At 34.3% G+C, this 21,547-nt stretch overlaps 2 protein-coding genes across 2 annotated transcripts in view; one reads left to right on the forward strand and one right to left on the reverse strand.

Annotated features, from left to right (window-relative positions):
* Nucleotides 1–21,547, forward strand: part of Tob (Transducer of ERBB2) — a 39,898-nt gene that overhangs the window by 5,535 nt on the left and 12,816 nt on the right. The gene's annotated exons all lie outside the window — the stretch shown is intronic.
* On the reverse strand, nucleotides 958–20,560 carry LOC143923045 (uncharacterized). Its single transcript, XM_077446526.1, has 2 exons — nucleotides 1,500–20,560; nucleotides 958–1,334 (listed from the first exon to the last, which is right to left on the reverse strand). Exon 1 carries the CDS (start codon nucleotides 4,400–4,402, stop codon nucleotides 4,049–4,051), a length of 354 nt encoding a protein of 117 aa, XP_077302652.1. The 5' UTR covers nucleotides 4,403–20,560; the 3' UTR covers nucleotides 958–1,334; nucleotides 1,500–4,048.

Raw genomic sequence — 21,547 nt, forward strand, 5'->3', positions numbered from 1 at the left:
CGTGACGCGGAGTCGTTTCGTTCGATCTCGTACGCAAAATCACGTAGACATCGCCATCGCAAAGTGCGAGATCACGTCCGACAGCCATCGTCACGTTCTTGACCGCAACAATATTATCGTCATTGTCATCGCAAATGGAGCATCGTTTTTTGACGGACGATAACCACCTGACTGACGTGTCCGATACGTGACGGCACGTGGCGACCTTCGCCGGATCGCCTTGCGACCTGCAACATGACCAACGGTGACCAACAATGACCGACAATTACCCACGGTAAACAATGGCGGGGTCTCTCGAGTATCTCGTTCGTTCGACATTCAATCTCGCCAAAACGAAACCCGGAAACGCGGCTAATTGGACATCATTGTCGATACCGACTCGCGGCCAACTCTGTGAAAATCAATAGCGCCGAAAGACCTTTCAGCAAACTGTATCGGGTAGAGGTGGTGGCCTCGTTTGAGGCCTTTAGGATTTTTCTCCTTAAATTTACCATACATACACACGGGATAAATCGATTAAAAGTACATACATATGTACATAATAGTACATTGAACTAAATATTTGAAAATAAGCTTTATTAGTATCCTTTTAATAAACCCTACATTTTATTTATTTATTTATTTATATATAAAAATATAAAATTTTATATATAAATGCATCCACAGTCTTAGGGAGGGCATTGCACATGAGCACACCCCTGTGAAAGGGTGGCCGGAAAAATGCACTCGTTATGGTTGCACTCTCGATACATCCAAACTTTCAAAGATGCTCAATGAGAACTAACGCAATAGAATTTCACAAAAAAGCGTCAAGAGGTATTTGTATGTTTGCCGAGGGTGTTAAATCTTTTTTTTTTGTGGAATTCTATTGCGTAAGTTCTTTTTGGGCGCCTTTGAAAATTAGGACTTGTCGAAACTGCACTACTATTCAGTGCAATTTAGTGCATCTTTCCGGGAACCCTGTGGAAGACACCACCAGCTGTCTTCTTTTTCCTTACTCTACCTACAAATTGATTTTGATTTTTGATTTTTAAATGCTTTTTATTATTACTAAATTATGTTCACAATACATCTTATATCTATTTGAATAGCTACTGATCTACTGATCATTTTCTATTTTTCGATTTTAATTTAATTTTGTTAGTAATCATAGTATTATATTATTCTAATGTTAATGTACAGCATAATAGGAAAAAGAGCTCAAAAACCTATTTACAATTCTTATAAATGCTCATAATACATTTAAAACATAATATTAATTAAAGATTTAAGTCGACGATCTAAAGCAGATTCTGTTTAGGTAATCTCTACCTACAAATAAATTGTTCTTATTTCTGGTACAATAACTAGAGGTAGGACCGGAAGCGTGCCGTTCTTTGTTTATTGTTCGCCGTGCATTGTTCATTTTTATGATGAAACTTTTTTTTAACTCTAGCTTTGTAGTTTGCTTTATTTCCTGGAAAATAGACCCAAAATGTCCTGTTTCCTGGAAAAAGCACGCTTCCGGTCCTACGTCTAATAATAACTATGCATATCTCTATTTCTTATTGTATAATCCTTAAAATAACTAGTTAATAACTTATGATCTAACTTATATAATTATAATAAACCCTATTATAATAAATCCTTCATGTTATAAAAAGTTTTATTTTAAATTCAATTTCACCATTTTGTTTCCCAATTCTTGACTTTTCTTAGTATATTTAAAGTTTTCAAAAGTTTCAGCCGATTTTTGTACGAATTTCACTACAAAATTGTGACCAAATCTTCAACACAATTTTTTAATAACTGTTCAACTTCTTGTCTTGTTGCCAATAAAAAGGATTTAAGTAGTGATACTCACAGTAAAACTATTACATTGACCAAAATTCTAATTTTAAACATCCGTTGTTCTCCAACTATAGTTTAATGTGTTAATGACTCTATTGATTCTTGAACGTCCACCAATCTGTTCAAAATTGTTTACGAATAATTTGGTTGTTCGCCAACAATTTGAGAACAACTTAAAATGTACCAAAAATTTAAATAGTGTAGTTCAGAGGTGGCCACGCGGGCTTTCGTTTGGGCTTAGTTTATTTTTCCAGTATCCCATTAGCCTATTTTTTTTCTATATATGTATGTATGTATTAAGTTGACGGGGATTTTCAATATCACATATAATATGTATTTTAATAAAATAAATCACAATAAAACAAAAACAAAACAAGTACTATCTACGTATTGTAATAAAATAAATCAATAACAATCTTTGAATCAATATTTTCGTTTTAAATATTTTAGATAAGACTTCGTTTCATTTTTCTCTTTGTCAGGAAGGTTTATATGTACCTACTTTTTCTTTTGGCTTGCTTGGTTTTGACTTCAATTTAACGAAATCCATCCATCCGTCCGTAAAGATGCGAGAAAAATATAAATTCCTAACTGGTATTAATCGTATATTAGTCGAAAAAAAAAGCTCACGCCCAAAATATAAACTACGCCCAAAAAAAGCCCCCGTGGCTACCACTGCTGTAGTTCAATGTACATATGTACATATGTATATTCACTTCCTATCCATTTTAGGACGTGTGATATGTTTGGTAACTATGTCACTCGCATATTTAAACTACATACAATACGTTTATCTAAGTAGAAGGCAATTTCACGTATATAAAACATATTTTTGCATATCGACCCGATATGCACACATACCGAAACATGTCACGGCTGCAACGTGTTAACCGTTCGGCCTCGTCGGCCACGTTCTATCGACGTTTGCTCATCCCGCATGATGATTGGAGATAATGTTTAAAATATACAGGCCGATGCAAAAGTCGTGTTCGACGAGCACGATTTCGTACGGCGCTAATTCCAAGTGACAACAGGCGTAAATGCAAATCGGCGCCGCTTCAGACACACTTTCTTGTGCAATCATACGTATAAATTCGACGTTTTATTATGTGTGTACTTGATTTAAGTAACAACTTAGTGATATAAGATTCTCGTGTAAGCAACGTGACCAAAAGAAAAAGCTATTAAATAATACGTACTTGATTTCGTTGTCGTGAAGTTGCTTTTTTTATGTTCAACTGCCTTATTGAGTGTGTATTGTCACTCGTGTGTATTGTTACTTCTACTATTTGCCTTCTGTCTTTTCTTTTATCGTCGCTTTCTGGCTTCCATAATACGACCTGTCATGTTCATACAGCCATCTCGACAGCCCGCAACTCGTAATGACTCAACTGCAGTTTTCCCAGCAGCAGCCTTGACCTGATCACTCCATCTTGTTGGAGATCTTCCTTTTTTTTCTGCTTCCTTTAACGTTTCCCAGAACGACCAACTTTTCCAAGTTTTCCTGGTCTCGCCAAAACTAGAAGATTCGTATACGATAGATGGATTATAGCCTATCGCCAACCCTCAGTTCTTGCAGAATGACTTGCAGAATGTCTTCTCGCTATTCAGGGGATTCTAAGCATCTGTCTCCAATATAATTCAAATAATTCAAAAGCATTTATTATCTCTCAAAAGCATTTATTATGTCTCTACTCCGTATAGAAATACGAGGAAGATCAAAGCTTCGACCAGGCGCATTTTCGTAGACATGGTCTTTTCAAATTTTGCTCGGTTTCCATCCACATTGAGTTTTTTGATCCGCTTTTTATTCCAGTCTTAGAACTCGTGTACAACTTTAAGATCAGATAGATCATCCATCCTCATGAGTTGACCATGTCAATTCATTTAATTTTTGCTCTTTTAATCTAGAGTTTTAGATGCAGACTCTTAATAGATGGTATCATCGTTGTATCTGAGATTGGATATACTTTTACCACAATTTAATAATTCTAGCATATCTTATTTAACATTATATTCCATTCCATAATATTTACCACTATCTTTCCTCGTTTTCTCAATGCTGAGCGTCGTGATCATTGATATCATCTGGAATTCGATGAATAATCTGCCTCCACTCCTTCCGGAGCTTAAAATTTAAAACAGCGTTTAGAGACGATCCCGCAAATTCTTTGACTTATTCTGACTATCTTATGGGAGACTGTCCTCTCGCTTGCCTTCACTCTGATGTTCCGGTGACTACCAGCTTCTCTAGACTCTCCACATTCTTCCTGGCAATATGGACAAAACATGAGAGAATCATTTTCCTGCATGTTGTGGAGAGTCTCTCTGAAACTGTCATCTCTTGCAGTCCATCAGATTCACAGCATCCACCTGCAACACCACATTCCGAAGGCATCCGAACATGTCCCTTTCTTTCTTTTAAAGCAACCATGTTTCGACTCCGTACAATATAGGTATAATGAAGATCACCAGAAATTGCCGGATTTTTATTCTTCTCATTATAGAGCAGTTTTCCTATGTCTTTGCTGTTTTCGTCATGCCTATTCTTCTGTAGATTTCTGTTTGGCATCCTTCTTCAATTATGATAGAGGCACTTAGGTAGATAAATTCCTCATAGACTTAATGAGATACTCGAATCTGTCAACGAAGAGGATTTTTGTTTTATTTATGTAGTATTTACATACATTTTATTTGTCAAATCTATATACCTTTTTTATTTATTTTTATTTACTGTATGAAACTTTTAACCTGCCAAATTAATCTCATGCTATGTATGTATATTAATAGTTCAATTTGAAAGACTCCCAAATGGGCTAAGAATATGCACGCATTACAAAAGCAACTAAAATTTTATTTTAATGTAGGAATCAAACCATTCGATTTGCTGTACCAATTCTAAAAAAATTGAGATGTGTTGTGTTACCCATCATTGATCGAATCGGACCATGAAATTAATTGGACGGTGTGATTCCTGCATTAGTCGTAATGTTTCATGGAAAACTTCGCCACTATTTCACCGCACAACAGCCTCCGACCTGCATATTACGCAGTATATCTGTAGTAAGTCCAATCGGATATTTACCATTAGTGTTTGCCGCTATTCCATTTGCGGCCAGGAACCAATTGACGTTAATTGAAAGTCCCTCGCGCGCTAAATACACTCGCGTACTATTAAACAATAAACCGATTTAACCCTATAATTCCAAAATAACCATCCGATTACTATACCCGGCGATGGCAGACCCTTTGCTAGTTCAACTCTCGTGACGGTCGTTCCAAGTCCTAAGGTGATTATTATTTTTATTTCAATTTTGCGAATATGCTATACTCTCACGCGATTCCCGCCGGGGCGTGTGTTTGTTTATTCAAATGTATTCAAAATTTAACGATCTGTCGTATCAAGGTCCCTCGAATAATCGTCATTGTGTAACGAACTGAGGTAACTGACCATCGGCTGTTACATACACAATGTAGCTGAACATTCGCTGAACCGAAACTTAATTTCAGATTGAAAGTGAGTCGATAGCCTTTGCAGTTATACGAGTCCATTTAAATGTGACGGTTGCAATTTATGAATGGAAATCATTACTTGGTATTATATTTAATAGATAACGTTTTCGTTATCTATTAAAGATTTATCTATTTAGCCCTTTGCACTCTATCGGATCAGAGTTTATTTCTTACGTAGACCTTTAACGTCATTGTCTAGTGATTTGTTTATTAAATTTAAACTAACTATCAAGTATTGAGATTAATGAAATAACTTTTCGTTAAAAATGTATATGACTGATTACACTGAGCAATTACTGGAGTGGAGACTAATCAATCTTGACTAAGTTTGACCTACTGAAATCGGTTATGATAATGATTTTTGTTGGTGTCTTCTCGTTTATGAGATATGATCGTTTAAAAAAAAGAGCAATTTTTACAGATTTATGGCTTTTGCAGACTTTAACTCAAAATCTAGTATTTCTGTGTCCAACGTGAGTATTGTAATCAATAGTCGGGTGCTTTTTCTATTGATCGTGATTTTTTAATGATTTAAATTATTTATAATTCATTACCCGACAAATTTTAAAAGTAAAAAATATACTTTTTTCTTATACATTTTTTTTCAAGCTATTAATTATCCACTGGGACAGTTTTGTATTTAACTACGTTTACAAAGAATGGTTTTCAATTTGAGTATATTTTTTATAAGTATTATTGCTATGCAAGAGATAAAGAGATAACTTCGTTAAAAGTTTAGCGAATTTGACTTATTATGTATTTTTTTACACATTTTTTCTCGAGTTGCATTTATTGAGCCAGGAATATAAATTTCACACTGTTTAATGATATTCAATCTCGATATATTTTGTAACTAATTGTTAGACACCGGACCCAGAAGGTGCCGCGTATTGTTCAAAGGTTGTAAATGCATTGTTAAAGGTTTGCCGAACCTTTTTTACAAAGGATTTACAGCAATGGAACAATGGATAGCACTGTGACTATCCGGTGTCTATTAATTGTACTAGTTCGAGCGGTAAATGACGCTCATAAACACTTATATCTCACAAACGAAAGAAAACTTACAAAAAGCATTGTCATATTCGAATTTAGTGGACCAAACTTATAAAATGAGTAACGATCGATTAGCGATCCGCTCCGGAAAGTAAAATGGATGCTTTTTTTTTGCTCGGTGCTATATAGAAACTATATAGAAATATTCATTAATTCCTAAATGTTCATTCTGTTACTAGTGGTGTGAAATCGTGTTTTAAGAAACCGAATTTAAAATTCTATAAGTGAGATTTCTCCTGAATTAAATTAAAATCCATGCCAAAAAGTACCGAAATACAAATAAAAGCGAATCTATTACTCAATGTAACAATTGAGAATGAATTGAGAACGCTTCAATTAGTTCTCAATCTTTTGTATTTGTTTTCCTCGTCGACTCAAGTGACATAACACCAATTTGTTGCATAATAGAAAATATTAACAGTGCCGAAACAATAATGAGACACGCTGAACAATCGATTAGTAAAAAGCAAACTTTCACCAGTGCAGATTTGTCAAAAAAAAAAAATAGAAACCAATAATCAATTTGGTCTGTGAATGCAATTGCACTCTTCCGTACTAAAAAAATGACAAATTGTTGTAATTTCACTTTGACTTTTTCTCGAGTCGTGACAATTTACACGATTACGAAACGTACACATAAATAATATTAAATCAAAACCGATTAATCATTAAAAAAGATTACACGTTCATGCAGTTTTTTAAAATATTTAACCCACATATGTATAGGTATGGACTCGTCGGTTAAACTTGAAATGTCTGAAAACCGTAATAGTCGCCATAAAGGGGCTTAACTGTGCAGTTAACTTTAACTGACACACATTTAGGCTTACGGCCGCTGTAAAAATACCCACACATTTCGTGAAAAACAACTCCGGAATCCCGTTTTTCCTATTTCCGGGAAAAATGGAGCAGAAACAACGGCTTCCTATCTCACGTTCGCCTACCGTAATTCTTCAATAATTCAAATACTCGTCTCGCTAATGCCTCGTGTATGGGTATTTCGATTGTTCGTAACGTATTATGGTAATAAACTTTTGTTTGTATACACATTTTTCGGAAAATGTGAAGAATTTCCGTCGTGCCTCGCCCGATTACCGTTCGTAAATTATTCAGACCTAATCTTAAACATTCCCCAAGCCGCTTTTTTCCTTTGGTTAAGAAACGAAACGCGAACTTTAAACGTTATCGAACAATGCTCCACGTTCTTGCGTGTATAAAGCAGTACGAAAATAACTCGTTTATTGACTTTTGGCCTAGCCTGTACATGCATAAGTTAATATAATCCCTCGCTTGTATAATATTCATTTTATTGCAATTAATTTCCATTAGTAATCGCTTACGCGATAGCTCAATAAGCTTTCATCGACACTCTTAGATATGCTGAAATGTAAACAAATCTCATACGAGTCTTTGAAATGTTTTCATTTTGTTCAAACAAAATAAAAATCCTAGTTTAAAAAATAAAAAATTGCCACATATTTGTATGGTCTGTTAAATGTGAATGCATTGATGTTAATAATAACAACAGGATGCTGTCAATTCGAGATAGAACTAATTATTGAAAAATATTGATTTCTCTTTTTTTTTTGGTACACATTCGAAATTGTTGCACAAGCTGTGAATGAAACTGTTCAATTATTACGAGTCGAATGAGCGTCGCAATTATTGCTAATTTGAAATGAATTAATGTAAATTTGTTTTTATAAACATGAAAATTCGAAGGGGAAATCCCATAATTGTTATAAAGTTGACAAAACATTTCAATTTTCGTACATATGTCAAGGTAATAACATTATTGTTTCATTGTCACGTGTGACATTATGTCATTAAGGCTCGAAACAACAATGGCAACGATATTACATCAAAAATAATAACGACAAAAGCAACGATAATATTCTCGATCGTTACGAAATGCGTGTCGAGTTTAATTTAGTGTAGTAAATCAATCGATAAATATTATATACGAACCCGGAAAATGTAATTTTCTTTTGATTCGATTCAAATAATAGAATTGTTTGTATCTGAGTAATGTTTAGGCCGCGTATAAATTGACCTTATTTTATTTTGATTCACACAGTAGTAAATGTCATAGTTTAGAATTATTTACGATCAAAAATTGTGTATTTATAAAATTTTAAAGAAATGTTTGATCTTCCTGTTTTAATGGATGGCGTTTAAATGCAGCGTGTTCTAGTTAGTACAGTGTGTTGCAAAAAAATTATATAGACATTTTTTATTGTTTGTTTACAAGTTTCTGAGTTGCATATTAAATATTGCGATTTAAGCAATTCATTTATTTGCGTCACTTATGATTCGACTTATAAAGTTTTCATTTTAATACATATTATATATCTTTACTTCAAATTACAGAATTTTTTTATAAATCGCATCTGTTGCAGAGTTGTGGATTAATTTTTGACATGACATGACTGAACTTTAATCCTGGATTTCGTTTTCAAAATGGTTGACAGCGTCATATAGTTTTTTTTTCATATAAAAAACAGTTGGCTTGCGCTGTTCTTGAATTGAGCATTTTTTTGACACATTCATGAAATGAAATAAGTCTTTTAACAAATAGAAATTAATATAAAGCCCATATACGCTGTAAAATAGTTCGTTCTTTATGGTTTTCGTATCATTATTGTTATAAATGAATTATATTAACAATTTAATGTCAGTAATTTTTATAAAAAAAATTATCATGTACTATAAAGTATCTTTAAAGATAAAAAATGAACATTTAATAATTCGCTTATTGTTTTAAGTATTTTTTGAAAAACAAACAATAGTCAAGCAGTCAGTGACCGATAATATAACTTAATTTAATTACTCAACTTAATTTAATCACGCAACATAAAGATAATTTATTTACTGACCAAATAAAGATAGGCCACTAATATAACTTACCTATTTCATCTATTTACTTATCTATCTCATATATTTACTGAACAAATCAACAAAGCTACTGACCAAAAATAAATACAGGCCAATAATTATCCAATTAATTTAATCAGGATCATAGAAATTGTTTCTGCAATATTTAGTTCTTCAAAAGTATAAAAAATGTAAATTCATCATCTCATTATCATTACAAATTGTTCTTGTCATCTCAGTTCTTGTTCTGAGTTTGTTCAAATTACAAATTGTTCTTGTCAGTAACTTGGTTTATATAGTCGTTTCTAACTTCATACTTCGTTTATAACTTCATACTTTATAGATGAAAATCAAACAGTAAATCGCTTATTTTTTTAAGTATTCTTTGACAAACATATATGTATATGTATGTACAATAATCAAGTAAGTCAGTGACCGATAAAATAACTTACAGATCATCTATTTACTGACCAAATGAAACGAATTTGCTTACCGAATAAAGACAAGCCAATAATTATCTAAATAATTTATTCGTCGACTTGGCAAGATATATCGATAGGTTTCTCAAAGCGCAAGAACATACATATAGAAAGTTCTGAAAAATTAATTTATTTAAAATTTAAAAGTATAAAAAAGTGTAAATTCCTCAATCGAAAAACTTATGGAATATATGCCGCACTCTTATCTTGCCTTTTTATTATATCTAAGATTGAAGTGAAGCAAGACGGTTCTCGTTGCTGAAACACACTTCAGATAAAATTTCCAAGGCTCTCTAAGCAAAAGAGCCACTCAACCTTGAAGATTCCAAGTCCGCTTCGGACGAGGCTGTGCGGAAAAGTCGACGTCTCGAATTTTCCCCCGTGAACTCTCTGGCAGTCTCGTGCAACAGAAATTTTTATATTAGACTTTTGGCGTACCCAGTGGTGTGCGCGCGTTTCCACATTCTCAACGTCTCGCAAACAAACATATTTTTCAGTGCCAAAAATCTAGAATAATAATGAGACGCAAATAGAACGCGGCTGAGATACGACCGCCGCCATATGTCTTCTTCCACTGCGATATCCACTGCGAAAATATCATAATGTAATAATGAACGCTCGTCGCTGAGAAGTACAACGGCTCATTTTGTTTTGTTTGTATATTATGTAAATTGGCCGTTCGCATAATGCATGCCAACTTATGTATATTGTATACTATGCATATACCTATGTACACACACACACTCGCGTAGCACGTAAATAAATAATAAATTTGGCCGACGCATACATTTCGGCATATACTGTATTAAGTTGTTGCTACATGTGTACCAAAAAAATTCAAGATTTATATCATAATCTTCAAAGACACTCATATGAAATAGAACGCAACCTTCAGACATTTTAAACAACATGATGAACGATAGTGTTGAAATTGTATTTAATTATTCATTTAATTTCTTGACAATTATCGAAAATATAACTACTTATTATTTTGCGGGATGAATGTACATATTTTTAATTGTACCATTTTTACACCATCCATTCATATACATATAACGTACTAAATGAATTAAATTTAGTATTGTTGATTGGGAACTGTTGGTGGAGTTTCTCTGACGACGATTCGTTTTTTTTTTTCGATTCAAATAAATTTAATGAAAAAACCAATGAATATTTACTATTAGACTCACCGTGTTTAAGCTGTTTATATTACAAATACTGAGCGAAGAATATACATTTATTTATTTATTAATGAGCCACGGTGACATTACAGAATAAAGCGTCTCTGTGACCAGACATATAAGCTATATACTATATAGATATATAATAAAATAAGCGAGACATCTATCTACATATGTATCAAATAGTGGTGACATATTGGGTAAGATGGTTTTTGTCAATTTGATGGAGGAACCGCTTCAACGGTGAAATCAGATAAATTAGCAAACTCTAAAAGAAAACGATCGACTTGAAGTCACAAATATCCAAGTCTGACCAGAAGCATTAAAGATTATACTCGGAATAAATTCTTTTCAATCCATACATATATAAATACATGATATGGATACAAATATTGACTTTGAAATTTAAAATTTTTCTAGGTTTATACCTTTTGGTCGAACGCTCTACCATGTGACCTATGGATGTGGCTATAAAATCATTATAGCTACATTAAATTCTATTATTAATCGCGCGTGTATTTTTGAATCGTGCAGTACATATGTAGTGATAGAACACGTATAGTCCGTCCGAACGATATTAACGCGCGTACACTTCGTCGGAACGAAATCTACGAAGCGTGACGTAGCGAATACGTAGTCGAAAATTTGAGCGCTACGTATTCAATACGTAATCGCACGTATACGTAAGCTGGCAAAAATCGATAAATTCTCATCTCGGAATGAATATAGGCAAGAATGAGTATCAAGTTGAGAGGATTTGAATTGTCCGTGGTGGTAATTTACGACTTTGGACGTTGTGCGACTATTATGCGCGTTTCATTTCGTCGTGTGCTAAAGTTAATTAAATTATAAGTTTGCGGCGGGGTCTTAAGCCATAACTCTTCCTTAGCGTATCCTTCCTGCGTGATGAAAATTCGGGTTATGAAACTAAGCTATACTTTGCGGGACGGGACGTACGCTAGTAGCACGAAAACTACATTATAATCCGTACAAGTCTTCCAAACTTCGAAGTCAGAATGGCGATTTAGTTTCTGTTTTGTTTATCTGATTGCGGAACAGTGTAATAAAACACGTTGTATCATAAAACAATGCGAAGGGCGGTATTCGAGTAGAAAAATCGAAACGACATTTTCATAGCACGCACTTCGATTAAAATTCATTTTTATGTATTTTCTCGAACAACAGTATAAAAGCAATAACGATGCTTCGAAACGATAAGGTTCCGCCGAGTATATAGCACTATAAACATTTTAAGACTGAAGAAATATCATTCAAACAGTGAAAGACTGATTGATACATTTTAATTTTTATACTAAAATTCCGTTTTATAATCATTTTTAGTAAGTGAGATATTAAGCTTCGCTTAAATTATTTTATCATTATCTTGATCAAACATTGTACCGTCTTGTCTTCATTTTTATTCCAAGTTTATTCTACCGAGATATTAAAATTAAACACCATTTCAAAAAATGTCGTTCAAAGATAAACTTTATTTATATATGCAAACATTTTAAATTCGCCGGTGAAGGCCAAGCTAAAATAGACGGAGAAAATCGTTAATTATTCATCTTGATACATTTCCTTCTCGCCCACAGACAATGATCCCGTCTAATTGGCTTTTCAAATAGTTCTATGTATTTTTGAATTCTATTTGTTAACTTATTGAATAGGAAAAGCGCTGATCTGATATATGTATGTATGTATGTATTTCACACGTTTGAATTTTCTTTTGCGTATCCATTAGGGCAATTTTATTATTCGCACGCCATAGTGCTATAAAACGGGGAAAACTGCGCTCATTTGTATTTTATTGTCACGCGAATCTCGAAAATAGGTCGAACTATGGCAAGGCTTCGACTGTGAGGCAATTTCGACGCAAAAACACATCCGAAATAATACGTATAAACCACTCGTTCGACTCGTATCACGCCACCGGGTACTTTTTAGCCGAGAACAAAAAGAAAGTAACAACTTTCGTATCTTTTTAGTTGACTTAAATAAACTGGGAGGGTTCACGTCCGTTTTTACGCAAGGTCGTGACATTTCCTTCGCTTTGATACGCCTTGCGAATTCTGTGTTATTTATCGCTCTTTGGTCCGCTGAAGGGTTAGTCGTATACTAACTGTATGTATGTATACTCTAAAACAAACATTCGTGTTCTGTCGCAACACCCGTGTAGTCGAATGGGTTTCTATTTAAAAGCTCTATTTGTGAATTTGTACTTCCGCCTCTATAGGTATATTGAAAGCTTTCCGATGGGAAATTGTAGGTTTGTGGAGAAATGAGGGAGAGTGGGTGTAAAAGCTCTCAATTTAAGAGGCTTAAACTTATTAGTTTCGAATAAGTTCATATCGACCAATATTTCTTGAAAGGAAACAACTTAAAAATATTTCATATTGTATGGAATGAGTTCTATTTTAGTACGAAACCATTATTGCTGCTTTTAAAATATGACTAAAACATTGATTTTTATATTAGAAAAAGCTATTCCACGGCTCATATCAATCAAATATACATATACATATGTATATTTCATTTCACGGTTGTTTACAGTGAGGAGAATAAATACGCGACTAAAGTTTCCAGCTTATTGGGTCAGACCTTTAGTGAATTGGAAACGTATATGAGAAAGTATAAAAGCTGCTAATATTATATATAAGATGAGGGTAAATGAGAGTGAAAAAAGTAACTTTACCACTGTTTAATTGAGCTGAAAGGGGTAGTAGAAAGAGGCGTATAGAAAGCGACTTGTCATCGCTCCGATCTGATACAAGATTCCGATGTTATTTTTAATGAGTTCGTTAATGATTAAACTCCTCTAGCTTCATGCCAGAGACATGAGCTTACTTCTCGATTGTCGGTAAAATATCAAAGCGGTCTAAAGAATGAAAGTGGCTCAAAATCAAATCAAAAATTTTCGACAAGCAGAAATATCACTGAACTAACAGAGTGAAGCTAATAAAAACCTTATATCTTTGAACTTTGACTTCAGTTTGGTGCTTCAGATGTTTATTATAATTTAATTGTAATAAAAGTTTTCTTATAAATCGATCTTGTTTCCTTACTCATTCTATTATGTTAGCTAAACCTAAATAAAAAAAAACCTATCATAAACAAATTTCATGTGATCTATCGTTTGATTTTTTAATAAAAATGGCACCATGCAGTGTCAACATTTCAACTCATCAAATAATCATCACAAATCCGTACTATAATAATCAGAAACTATGTAGCTGTCAGTAATTAGCAACGACGAAACAATCCACATGAGACGAGACATCGTAATGATGGCCGAATATCCATTCGAGTCGAGCGCTTCCAGGTCAGAAGGAAAACAAGCGTAACGAACCATCATTCAAGCGACACAATGTTGACTTTCCCTTCCTCGTTTCGTCGATTTTCCTCTGCGAAAATCAATCGAGCGAATCGCGAAGCAATCTCGAAAACTACGCTCTGACGCAGTCGGACCGATCGGATCGTAAAAAAAGTCTTCAAATTTCGCAATAAGAACGCAGATATATACGAAGCATCGTCGCCTAACCCACATGTGTACATACCTCGTTCTAAATCTTTCACTTATAACGAGCTCGGCACATATTTTCGAGTGTAATCTTATCGCAGCCGCGTGACCGTCTCAAAGCGACTTGCATAACAACGGTAACTTTATGAACAGCCCCGTGTCGTTTCACCTTGTTAAACACGTTTTTGCATACAATCGCCTTTAATGTGTACGCGATAAGAGGTTTCCTTAACAATTTTCCATTTTCATTCCGGCGAATGTATTAAAAAATACACGATCGATACCTAAAACACTAGCACACACACGAATAGGTCAAATCAGAATGACATTTTGACAAGGAATTGTGTGAACTTTTATCAGAAAGTTTACCTTTTTATGTTTATTTATCTATATATCAATGTAAAAAAACTTCACTGAAACTGAAGATGAATAATACAAAACAATACAAAATGCTCATATAGAAAGATGTTTTCGTTTTTGCAATCAAAATACAAACAAATCGTACATATATTACATGCAATTCACGTTTACTGTGTTGTCAGTTGGTGCATCATTATATCATCTGATGTGTTTTTTAATGATTTAAAATCTTAAAGGCGAAAATCAATCGATAAATTATCGCCTTTTACGATGTGTCGGTTTCTATGGTAATAATAATTATTATATTTTATGACCTTTTGACTTTCAAAAACGAATCTTCTATACGTTGTTATGTATGACAATTAATAAATGCTTAAACATTCATAAAAACGTTGGAAGACTTCAACGCGTTAAGTCTCGCAAATATTCTAAATATATATTTGCTGAATTAATAAAATCGATTTCATTGCATTTATCTGTTGATTGAATATCTACATATATAGAAGAATAGTGATCAACCTTAAATACTTTTCAAGGTGCAAAATGGTACTAAAAATAAGATACATTCAAAATTACCATCTGATTGTGCGATTTGTGTATATTGATTTTTTATATCAATTTCGTCGTTATGAAATAATGAATTTATTCAAATTTCCGTTAGGGCTTGTTGAGTATGATTTTTTGTAGTATATTTTAGAGCTATTTGCTCGATGACACAATACAGTCGACCGTGAGTTAATATCGTAAAAATTAGTTGCGAGCATCTGCCTCGGCAACAATGCGAATCGACGATCTACACAGAGGCGTATTGGAAACGAATAAATAAACATTTCTTATCGCAAGCCAGGAAAAACGAACGTTATTTCCGTGCCATAAAAAATATTACATTGTTTGATGCGGCCGTAAAGTGGCGTCGAATAAAAAAAAAATAACGGGAAAAATCAAACGCAATCGTAAAAACAAGAACGTACGTCAGCTTTCCTCCAACTGTGTTTCGTGCGATTTTTACCCACACATTCATACATATGAACATATTTTTTCGTGAAAAACAACAAAACTGTTCATTCGAATGGTTTTCGTATTGAAAATTCTCACTTTATGTCAAATTTATTAAAAATTTAAGCGCCGTTTATTGTTCAAATGTTGTTAATGCATTGGGTCCGTACGTATTAATATATACTGAAAGCACTCAATGTCCAGAAAAACACAACGAAAAAAACAAACCAAACATATAAAAGCTAATTTATTCCAAGGCACGTGCACTCTTCACGTGTCAAGCAACCCAACATTGAGAACGGTCAGTACCCAGTATTAATTGAACCATTTCTCTACACATCCCAAGCGAGGTTGAACAATCGCTGCAAATTTTCCCCGTCACATTGTACCCGGCGACTATTCACAGTTTTCAGAGCATCGATTCACAAAGCCTCTGTACACACAGAGACAGATACATGCATACATGCAGAGGTATTCAGCAGCAGTCAAACACAGCTGTGTTGGTACATACAATATTATACACGGTTAGGTGAGTCGGGCACCGTGCCGATGTGCCCTAAACGTCCGCTCGTACACCGACGATCAATAACACTCGCAGAGGGACCCCCAGCCGGCAACTGGGTCGGCAGGGGTCCCCAACTGAGGGCCCCAAAGGATATTCAGATCTGAAACTGAACCCTTCACTTTTTCGCAGACTGTTGCACACACGTTTCACGACACACATGGGGCGCTTGACTTGTGAGTGTCGGCAGATTTGTCTGCCGTAGTAGTTTTTACAAACCTCTTTTTAGTTAAACTTACGATTACAATTCTGAAAAAAATTTACGTCTTATCCGATCGTTTTCATACTTTTCCATATTGCTCATTTTGGACATCAATATAAGTTTTTACGATGGTGCAAAAATATCGTGTTAGACGCGTTTGAAAATTCTCCCACGAAAAAGTGCCTGACGTTAATCGCCCAAAATGTTCCGTGGCATTGTTCGCCTACTGCGCTCGCCTCGGCGTTTTCTTGGTGAATATCCGTTTTCGCCGTCATCTAACTTTAATTACTTAAACGCCTATAACTATTTATTTTTTTCACCATATACATATTTTATAAAATTTGCTCAATAGGTTCTCATTATTCAGAGACCAGCATCTTGCTTGTCCGTATTTTGCTTATGACACAATCGGTCGGGGATGTGAAATATTATTAATTAGGACAATTATCTATTTATATTACTCATAATGGCGGTGTTTCAAAGATAACAATACTTCAGGCGTATTGTTTATAAAATCTCAACATGAATATGACATCTCAATAGGTGGTTTAACTTGTGAAGAGTCTCGGTGATTACAACCAGATGTTTTTAGTTATATATACATACATAGACATAGCTTTTAGTTATACATATATATATACAAAGAAAGTGGTTTGGTTTGTGACCTTGGTTTGTGACTGCAGGTCGATCGTTTCCTATCAGAGTTTGCCGCAAATTGATCTGATTTTCATTAGTTCCAACAAATTGGCAACCTTTACCCATTTTCTCGCAACATTTTGAGTTTTTTAGCATCTCGAATTTCGCCGATTTGTATAAATGTTGCAAATTCATTCATAGATGTTTAGATGTTTGTCCACTGATTTAAAAATTATGATGATTCATATGAATTGTAATTTTTTTTTAATGTAAGGTTTTTGAGTTTTTTCTACTATGGTTTCAACATAAACGTTAAAATAATATTACATTATAAATTCTTACAAGAAAAGTAATGTGTAAAATGGATAATGATCACTGGATCAGTAACTATTAAAATATATTGTGAATTATTATTATTTATATGAACAACAAAAAGCTTTTAAGAATATAATAAAAAGGAGATGGTTTTAGAAAGGAATTGATACGTGATTTCAAGCAAAAATTAAAACTTTCATGCATGGTAATGGAATAAAAACGTTAGGTTATTTTTGAAAAAATGCCTTTGTGTTCTGACAGATATAAAAACAGAAATAAAACTACATAAATTCATACATCAATATCTCAGCTCATCTAAATTGTGAAGTTATCACAAAGATCGGCGTTCGGAATATTATTTTAAAAGCACCCAACCAATATATACCTCTGGTTAAAACCTTAGCGCTATCATCATAATTCACAGCCATTCAGCATCCACTGCTGGATTAAAGCCTCCCGAACAAGCTTCCATTCTCTCTGATTTAAGCAACTGTCATCTATATCATCCCACACTTTTTTCTAATTTCATCCATCCATCGCCCTGTAGCCTTCCTTGCACCATTTTACATTATTTCGGATACCATTCGAGCACTTATTTCGCCCATCTATCGTACATTCTTTTAGCTACGTGACCCTCCCATTACTATTTTAATTTATTTATTATATAACCATTACATCAACTACATTTGTCAGACTTCAAATCCACGTATTCCGCTTTCTAACTCGTTATGCCAAGCATACACCGTTCCATACATCTTTGAGTGCACTATGAGTTGAGGAAGCGATATAATGAAGTTGAGTTTTTTTGTTTCTTAAATAAAATTTCTAATTCGCATTTGATAAAAAATTGTTATACTGAAAATTCTCTATCAAATTTGTTCTATCAAAAACCCTACGAGAAATTTGTTGGTAAAATATTCCACTTTTATAATGTGCCATGTTTACATTCCGATGTGTCGTTTTTATGCCTATTGTAGTATTAAACGATTATTCATATAAAACTTTATTGATTACAATCCGATAAGGTTTTTAATCTTGTCGATACTTTCTTGTGTTTATTACAGACGAGTGTGCTGTGCATGTTACAATTTATTTAGATTACACGCTGTAATGACACTTAAGTGAATGCGGACTAGACATGTATATTGCAAAGCAAAGTAATGTAAGTGGTTAGCTGCCGATTTTAGAAATGTAACAAAGCCGGTTAATTTGACTACATAGATAGCTATAAATTACAGTAGTCTTTGTGTTTGGGCGACCAAAACTTCCAACGGGATTGTGTGTAAATGAAAGTTATTGTTATGTGGTTTATATTGGACAGTGACTACAGATCTAAAGAGAATTGGGAAACACAGTAAAATGCCTGCAAGGCAAACAAAACGAAATACTATTCCAGTTATACTGAAACCAGTTATATATAAACATATAAAAAAAAGTTTCAATTTAAATTAAATCGTGTTTTGAAAGCCTTGGTGTGACTTGTCACACCAAGGGTTTATAATAGTGGCGTGCCGTCATCGAAATAGAGGGACTAGGTTAGTCCTCTAAAATCTTTTAATTAAAATTTAAAAATATCGATATTGCTCGCTTAGATTAGCAAATTTCAGAAACTGGAATCGCCCCACTTAACGTAGCGGTAGTGGATTGTTATGGTGTGGTCCGCCGCGTCGTTCGCTTACACGAACTTGCCCCTACCTGATATAATGGTAGTGGATTGTTATAGTGTGGTCCATCGCATCGTTTGCATACACGAACTCGCCGTCTCAATTCTATTCCCTTCACAGCACTGGCGAATTTTTATGTGTAGGCGTTCCATTAAAGACAAAACACGTTTTAATTTACTCATCTCTTCATGCATTTATGGAATTTTCACTAAATATATTCTGATTTGTGTCTATCGAGCACCATTCTATTTATTTTTTTGTTAAAATAACATATATTTACACAAAACTTCGTGAGTACAAATATGGCAAGGGACTCGGCTCACGAAATGGCTCCCCAGAATAAATCAGTAGGGAGTGCGCGGAAATAAATAAAGAGACCTTGAAATGTTGCATTCTCGGTCGATTGTTCGAAAAATCATTCAGTAGATTATTGTTTGAAGACAAGCAATATGTTATTAAGATAGGTAGGCTACTTTGGATATTTCTGTTAGCAAAAAAATTAAAAATTATACTCATCACTTCAAGACAGAATATTATAATTCAAAAATATTCTTTTTTGTCCATTGCCAGCGGTATGGTTCGGTGGTTGCGTTTATGCTAAGCATCGAGAGGTTACCCGGTTCGATCCCGTGCTAATCTTTTATGCTTATGGTCAGACATGGATATTTGTGAGTTGATCGTTTCTATCAGAGTTTGCCAATTTATTTGATTTCATTGTTGAAAAGGTTCCTCCATCAAATTGGTATGTCACCAATATCTCAATTTGATTTGTGTGTTTATGTGAACAAGGAAATGTTTTCGTTGGTAACCACGTTACCAGTTGGTTTATGACGACACGGCTTTGAAGAGACGTTAGTAGAGCTCCAAACAATCACTTGAAACGAGAACGGGAACGGGAACGGGAATTTCATGCCTTATTCTGGCATGCAATTAAGATATTCAGCTAGTATCTTATAAAATTTGCATTATAGGCTCTCATTATCTTTCATATATACTTTTTAAGTTCTAATTGACAGTAGGCGTACAAAGCCTCGTACGCCTCGTTTGCATGGTCGGACTTATTTTTACATGATATTATTTACGTTTTATGTTAGCAATAAATCATTGTTATCGAGTTGCATATTTACCCAATTCTCTTTTAATCACTCGTATCTTGGTATGACATACCAATCGACACAATGAAATGGGTCGCGGTCGTCTCTTACACAACATCCTCAAATATTGAGCTCGCGCCTCCACATACAGAAGATCAAACCGGACAAGGTCTTGGTCTGATCCTCGCACGTACAACAATTACGACAATTGAAGAAGCATTGGCATTGCTCCTGACAGACCTTGTCCCGACAACGGCACGCGAACAATTCAAATTTACACATCGTACAAAATGAAAACAACAAAAAAAAAATAGCCGAAAGCGTAAACTTCCACGGTACTGTGGAAACCTCATCCCCGAGCTCACATACGGAGCACGTGGGGGGTGGTGGGTTCGTTCCAGTGTTAGGGTTTTTCAGCTGTGGTCGTGTCAGGTCCACCGTTCAATACTGTTTCAGTTCCACCGTTGCCACAACCGCCTACCCGCCCACCCTGTGCGATTTTACTGCGCACTCTTTCCATTGGCGGCCATTTATTTTCGAAACGTCCTTTGTCCGAGTTAATAGGATTCCGATTCAATTTTTAGATAAGCCAGAACACTGCTTATTCGACGGTAATTCGCGAAGTCCTAATGACCCAGCGACCGATATCTGCGGCTTCCGTTTATTCTCTTGCACTTTTTAATGCCTTTTCGCACGAATCAATTGTGTACATATATATTATATATGTACATATATCCAGCAGTATTATTCGACGGTTGGGTTAATGATAACCACTGAGAGGTTCCTGGATTCAAGCCCTAGGTTGACCTCGATTGAAAATAATTTATTCGGAAGTATTTCTGTAGTACTGCTGGTCAAACTGACATAGATATTTGTGACTCCAAGTCGATCGTTTCCTACCAATTTATCTGATCTCATCAAATTGGCAAAACCATCCTACCCACTATTTGAATATGATTTCAAAAATTTACAAGCTATAAATTTATATATGTACATATGTACATAACTTACATACATATAATGGCATCATGGGGAAAATATAAATTTCAATAATAAATAAAAATATACGAACAACCTCGTTCAAGTTTATGTCTTGCATAGTATTAGTACTTAGTAAAAAAAGTATATTTTTACTTTAAAAATTCACTAAATAATTAATTATAAATATTTTAAAGCAATGAAAAAATTTAAACGTTCATATCAAAAATCATTGTCATATTCGAATTAAGTGAGTCAAACTTAGTATAGATTGACTAGTCTCCGCTCCA

This window comes from Arctopsyche grandis, chromosome 3, assembly GCF_051622035.1.
Source record: "Arctopsyche grandis isolate Sample6627 chromosome 3, ASM5162203v2, whole genome shotgun sequence".
Classification (NCBI taxonomy): domain Eukaryota; kingdom Metazoa; phylum Arthropoda; class Insecta; order Trichoptera; family Hydropsychidae; genus Arctopsyche; species Arctopsyche grandis.